The 6,914-nt window shown below is 41.8% G+C and overlaps 1 protein-coding gene across 2 annotated transcripts in view; it reads left to right on the top strand.

The window, feature by feature from the left end:
* klhl5 (kelch-like family member 5) overlaps nt 1–6,013 on the top strand; it is a 67,783-nt gene extending 61,770 nt beyond the window's left edge. For both annotated transcript variants that reach the window (XM_005741153.1, XM_005741152.2), the window contains exons 12-13: nt 680–851; nt 3,587–6,013. In XM_005741153.1, the coding sequence (XP_005741210.1) occupies nt 680–851; nt 3,587–3,643 (229 nt within the window). In that variant the 3' untranslated portion in view covers nt 3,644–6,013. The remainder of the gene's footprint in view (nt 1–679; nt 852–3,586) is intronic.
* The last annotated feature ends 901 nt before the right edge of the window (nt 6,014–6,914 follow it).

Genomic DNA, 6,914 nt, shown 5'->3' with positions numbered 1-6,914 from the left:
TAATGTATAATCGTTTTTACGTTATTTTTACATTTACATTAATTCTGTATATATTGTATTTCGCAGAAATAGTTGAACACCTTGAAAAATGGGCTTATTTGATAGGTTGAAAAATTCCCTGTGAAGTATTTAGTTGAAGTCATTTTTTTATCTGCTTAGCTTTGCACACATGTTGCAAAACAAGGAAAATAGTTTTCCTGGTTACGTCCAAAGTTTGAAAAAATACAGGCGAGCAGATCTACAGCTGATGAAATCCTACACATACATTTAATTAGGTACATGTAGCTGCTGTAAGAACACAGTTTGTGATTTTGGTGAGACTAACATCACTATTTTATTGACTTGTTTATACCTACCCACACTTTATTCCAGATTTGGCTGGTGAGCAGAGATCTCTGTAAAGGTGTGTTAGTGTCATACAGTGATGAAACAAATCTGTGAAGTTACTGTGTCCAGCTGTTTTGCTAAGAAGTGGTCACAGCATGTGACTGAAGCAAGATCCTGTCATTTTGTGAAATTAAACAAATGAGATGGCACAAAGTGAGGGGTGAAAATTAGGTATTTATTTTTGAATAGCCTGTTTTCCTTTACTTCCAGTATTCATGTTAAGCTGAGCTAATGAACATCATCTCACGCCAACTACAAACCACTGAACTACAGTGTGAACTCCTGTGTGCAGGTATGACCCTCAGACAGATGTATGGACAGCTGTGGCTCCCATGAGCATCAGCAGAGATGCCGTAGGTGTTTGTCTCCTTGGTGATCGTCTGTACGCTGTGGGCGGGTATGACGGCCAGGTGTATCTCAATACTGTGGAAGCTTACGACCCTCAGATAAACGAGTGGAAACAGGTACTGTATGCAGACACGTGCACAGCACAGCAAATCTGTGTCTCTTTAACCTCATTCACTGCATTTTGTGTATTCACAGCACTTCACTTGTTCCACATTTTGTCATGTTCCTGTCTCAGAGGTCCATGGACCATTAGCCTGGTCTGTGCTCTGACACTGTCAACTATTTGACCTTATATAGACAGGTGTGTGCATTTCCAAATCATGTCCAATCAACTGAATTTCCCAAAGTGGACTCCAGTCATGCTGTAGAAGCATCTGACCGATGACCAGTGGAAACAGGATGCACCTGAGCTCAGTTTGGAGTGTCATTGCAAAGGCTGTGAATACTTCTGTACATGTCATCTTTTTGGAATTTGAAAATTTAATTTAATTCAGTTTGGAATAAGACTGAAAGTATGACAAAATGTGAACCAAGTGAAGCTTGAGAGTATCCAGAGAGGGCATCCAGGTATGAACACTCACACACTGATTGCAGTTCAGTAAAAAACGTGTAGTAAAACACAAATGTACAATCAGTAGATGAAATGTATAAACACTCAGTCACAGTTTGACCTTCCCTCAGCTCCTCTCCGATGTATCTTGGCATGTTTTCATTGTTATGTAAATGTGTGTTTTCCTCCTGCTAATCTTGTCCTTGCCGCTGGATATTGCCGCTCAAAGTTGAGTGATCTCATTCAGCGGCTTTCAGGAGTCTCTGCCACTCTTCAGTTTATACCCCATCTCCCACGTAGGCTCAGAGGATTTCCAACTTTGGTTGGCAGATTTTTCTGTTAAAATTTGCCATTTTAGAGACAGGCACCATGCTGAGAACAAGAGAGGTGTGGGAGGAAGGAAGCAGAATGCATTGAACTGCTCAGACTGGCAGGGAGGGACGAGGACAAACTCAGATGAGAGAAGAAATGCTGAGACCATTAAATATGTCCTGTATCTACTGTCAGAGACTTAAACAAACAAATCAGTTGGTGTATTGTCAGTGCCATCCTAGTGGCATCACTTCCACTCTTGGCTTTGGCACAAATCTGTCAGTCTCAATAATGCCAAATCGAGTAATATAGGTGCTAAAAGGAGGCTCAGCATGGTTTGTCTGTGCAGTAACAGTGATGTCAAACATAAACACTGATGCCTTCTCTTTGTTCCTCTTTTTTTATTATTATAAATTATGTGGAAATGAGTCCGCTTGTTCAAAATGATATTAGAAGAAATTACCTTGGCATTTCGGCATAAAAACCTGTCAGCTGGTTCAGGTGGTTGACTCATGTCTGCTGCTGCAGTTACAGCTTCACTGTGTTCCCCTGAAACTGTGCTGTCACCACTTACTGATGCTCTTTAAAACCTCCACCTCCACTCGGTTATCATCGTCACTTTCTGCTCCCTGCTGGGCTCACTGTTGATATCAACAGCATGCATTCCCTGCAGTCACATAATAACCCATTTCCTTCCGTTCACTTTCAGGACCCGTTTACTCCAAATAACTATGATGGGTTATTTCCATCTGCAGTCAGTTTTTGTTTGGCAGCATCACTCTATTCTGGGATCTCCCTCCCATTCGGTGCATTTACAGTTCTGGTCAAAAGTTTACGTACACACATCACTGGTCTGAGTGTTTTTTAAAGTCATTAAAGATGTATGCTATACAATCATTGCACCCTGGAACAAGAACAGAAAGAAATAACGAAATAGCCCAAAATTATCGTGGCCATGAGTGTACGTAAACTTCTGAGCACAGCTATACACACAAGTCAAGTCAAAAATAGCACGATAGGGACACCGTAGGTTGCAAAGAGGCTTGCAGAGGCAGCAGAGACTGCAGCTGAAGCATCTTAAAAGTAAGCTCTGGATGAGGTTTGATAGTAAAACTGAAATTGGCTGCCACTGAGATCATCCATCACCACCTAATAGATCCAGACTGTGGAGAATAGCACACCTAAAGCAGCCAACAAAGTCATTTCAATTCTGTTTAGCTTTTTTTTTTTTCTCAAGCTTTAAATTATATCAAGTAGTCTTCATTAGTAAATTCGGCGTAGTCAAGAGAGTGCGCGCCTGTGTATCAGCACGTGTGTGCTATCCATCTGTATATGTTAACAAGGTGCTTATAAACTTTTAAGTCAAACAGGATATTATCATTCCCATAGAGTCATGTTTCTAGTTTGTTTTTTGTTTTTTTCTGGTATTGACTCGTGTTTTGGGTGGTAAAGTTTGAAGGTTGGTGGTTGGATTCCTGGCTGCTCCAGCCTGCATGCCAAAATATCCTTGAGCAAAATACTGACCCCTACAATCAGAACCCAAAGTCCCGATGCATTGATTGGAGTGTGATTGTGTGTGTGAATGTTAGATAAAAATCACTTGTTAAAAAAAGTGCTCTTTGAGTAAGTAGATTGCTGTATAAGAATCAGTCTATTTCCCATTATTTTGGATCACTACCCTCGGGCACGGGGCAGATATTCTGCTGTAGATTTATTTACAGCATTTGTACTCAAAATTTTATTGAGCCAAAATCAATAAATTTGTTCCCCCAAAAGACTAAAATGAAATTAAATAATTGCTCAAGTGAGCTGCAGACCATTTAAAAAAATATAGCCGTATCCCATATGTATCCAAATTTGCAGTCTTTACATTCAACGTTTTCAAGACTATGAAACAATGCAAGTCAGTAGTTTAATAGTAATTTTCAGTTATATAAACAATCCACATCTCTGACTGTGTTCCTCATGTTTTTCCTGTTATCTTTGCAGGTAGCACCTCTGTGTCTGGGCAGGGCAGGCGCGTGCGTGGTGGCTGTCAGACTGTGAAAGCACAACCTCACATAGTAGATGGCAGACTGTTCACCATATGGCTCGCAGACCCTCCTCTTTGCCATCGCCGACACTGCTGGGGACACCGAGAGGTCTTTCCGGCCACACCAGGAAACTGTTTGCGAACACTCTTCAGCAAAGACACATTTTACTCTGCGTAATGCCGACTAATCCTTCAGATTTTAGGCAGATTAGGGTTCAGGTACATGTCAGTAGCTCTCCGATAAAGTTCTCACGTCCCGATACTTTGTGCCACAGAAGTGAACTGCCAGAAATACACATGGCAGAGAGGAAATCTGCAGTGTTTATCCGAGCTCGACAGAACAGCTGTCCCACACATACCGTACGTGCACGTGTAAATCTACACGGCTGCTTTCAGCTCCCATTTGTGCTGAGTAAAAAGGTGGAAGACAGAGCGAGATTGTCAAAACTGCCTCATCACGTTACGCTCTTCGTTTCTCCAAACAGTATCTGATGCTGTGTACTGATGCTATTTTAAGATAGTCCCTATTATTTTTATGCTGCAGTTGGCAAGTGCTCTTCTTCCCCTTGCTTTTTCCCACCGTTACCCGCCGACAGATGAAAGAAAGACTTTTGACATAATCAGCACACCCTCACGAACAGCGATTCTGTGAGGAACTACAATTTTCATGCAAAAACATTTCATGCTTCATCAAATATTTCTGCGCATATGTCTTCCATGTTGCATCAGCTCACATCTGAAGCCTCTGCAATGCTGCGGTATGAAGTTTATCTCAGCTTTTTAATATTTTATTTTTCTTTAAGTTGCGCCAGAAGATTGTCCAACTTTTGACTTCGTTATTTGTTTTTAACTGCCATTTTTGCACAACTCTAGGTCCATTAAGCAGGATATTTGGGTTTGAAGTGTGTGTGTGTGTGTGTGTGTGAGATGATAATGGTGATAACACTGTGATCCTTTGTTGATCCCTGCAGGAAAATTTTGTTTTCAATTTCCTCCAGACCACAGGGTCAGCTATTTACAGACAGGGTCTGTTCAGCTACCGTATTTTTTCCCTCCGCTGTAGAGGTTTCTTCATTTCCTGTGTGTGTGTGTGTGTGTGTGTGTGTGTGTGTGTGTGTGTGTGTGTGTGTGTGTGTGTGTGTGTGTGTGTGTTGGGTGCTAAGAAATTGCAAGGAGTATATTTTTATCTCAAATGAGAATCTTCCCCTCACCACATCTTCAATTCCCTGCTGCTTTCTCTTCATCCCCGTTTTCCCACTTCATCACCGCACGAACACACACACACACACACACACGTTTGCTTGCACCGCTTTGCTTTAGAGCCCAATTTCAGGCCCAGAAAAATGAACAACAGACCATATAATGAGACCGTGAATTTAATAATGTTGATTCAGCCGGTGCCGATATTTTGTTTGATGTCGAGTTCAAAGCGTTATTGGATTCGATGCTACTGTAGACAAAACATAAGACATGAGGGGCAGATGAATGCTGTGGAACAAACTGTGGGTCAGGAAACGTAAGGAATGCAAGGTTCTGACAGCAGATTCCCTACCGGCACACGGCACAAAAATTTCATGCTGCATCCTTAATTGTGCATTTCCTGTCTGTTTCCTATTGGTCATGTTGTGCGTGTGTGTGTTTGTCTGTCTGTCCAGTGCAGAGCAAGGAAACTCCTGACAGTGAGAGGCAAAACAGGCTTCCTCTCTGAACTGACAGATGTAGGGCTAATGTAGCCCCCAGGATGCACTTTACAAACACACACGGACATATCGCACACACACAAAGACACACTTAACCACACAGCTGAAAGCCATGCGCCCCAGGAGCCGGTGAAGACTGAAAAGCCGCCCAAATTTGCCAGCTTGACATCTAAAAAGCGGAGACGCGAAGGCTCTCAATTCCCCTCTGCCGAGCTGATGTTTATTCAAGCCTAATGCACTGCTGCATTATTCTATTTTCTCCCCCACCCTCGCTTGCTTCTTCAAACCTGCCTGGTGTTTATTTAGAGTAATTCTCTTCAGATCACAGCAGAAGAAGTGTGTCATCTCCACTGTGTCGTATGATTTCAGCAAGAGGTTAAAAATAACATAAAACACATTCCAAATCTAACTATAACTGTATATTATGTACATAAATAAATATAAAGTCTGAATGTAGTCTTACTGCATTACGGTGTCTATATTATACACTTCCCACTGAAAATGCTGTGTGTTATTGTGTTTTGTTTTTTGTAACATGAATTCAGATGATGAAGCGATGTAATAAAAGCGGTCAGTGGGAAACTGCACAGCTGCTCGTCTTTTACAAAATACATTATGTATGTACAATATATGCTGCTGTAGCTATCATTGGTCTTTTATACATTAAAGTCAAGATGTGATTTACCACTTCCCGTGGCTTTTTCCCTGCTCGACAGAGGCGTTTTAACAGCAACAGCTAATCATGTTTATGCTACAGATGTTGCAGCTGGCAGTTTGCGTTTGTCACATTCACAGTAAATGCCACTGTGGTGTAAATTTGGCTCTTATTTCTAACAGCACCCCCATTGGTGCGACTCCAGCCAAGGCCCTTTGCAGTTCAAATGTTTCTGTGCAGGTTTTTGGCTGCTGAAGTGCAATTCTGAATGTATTTTCATGTGCCTGGAGGTTAATATGGATCCTCATTAGTCTTAAGTGCAGCTCCTCAAATGTAAAAGCTAAACACTGAACCAGAGACACCACAGCTGTTTGAGGCAGAGTGGAACAAGTGTGCAGGGAGGAGGAATGGGGGCAGTTTATAGATATTTTAGCCTCAGGACAGTGACCAGTAGGCAAGTGATTCACTCTGATATTTATTGCAGAGGAAGCTTTAAATCATAAGTGCTTCTGACAAACGACTCCCGGTGGCGTTCAGAGATGATGCTGGTGACCTTGTCTTGCCGCCTTACTGCACCTGAGTCTATTTCCCCTGACAGCAGCAAGAGGGAGACACAAAGTGGTCTGCTTCATTCTGCATCCTACACTTGGAAATAACCGGTAAACACTTACATCTGTCAACATCTGCATCAACGCAGAAGCAGAATAAAGCAGATATGCTGTGCAGTCAAGCGCTTGTGAGACCCACAAAACTGTATTTTTAATTCTAGTAAAGACTCTAAAGTTTGTGGAGACTGACTGGTGTGAGTGTGTATAAAAAGTGTGTATAAAATCCTTTATGTGGCGCCCAGTAAAAGCACTATATGGCTTCAATAAAGAGCTGGAACAAACAGAAGGAAATGACAGATACTGTGAATTAAGAGCAAATTTC

Source organism: Pundamilia nyererei, unplaced genomic scaffold (assembly GCF_000239375.1).
Source record: "Pundamilia nyererei isolate P.nyererei 1_Seehausen unplaced genomic scaffold, PunNye1.0 scaffold00107, whole genome shotgun sequence".
NCBI lineage: Eukaryota > Metazoa > Chordata > Actinopteri > Cichliformes > Cichlidae > Pundamilia > Pundamilia nyererei.
The sequence above is the reverse complement of the archived record's forward strand: the minus strand, read 5'-3'. Positions and strand labels throughout refer to the sequence as shown.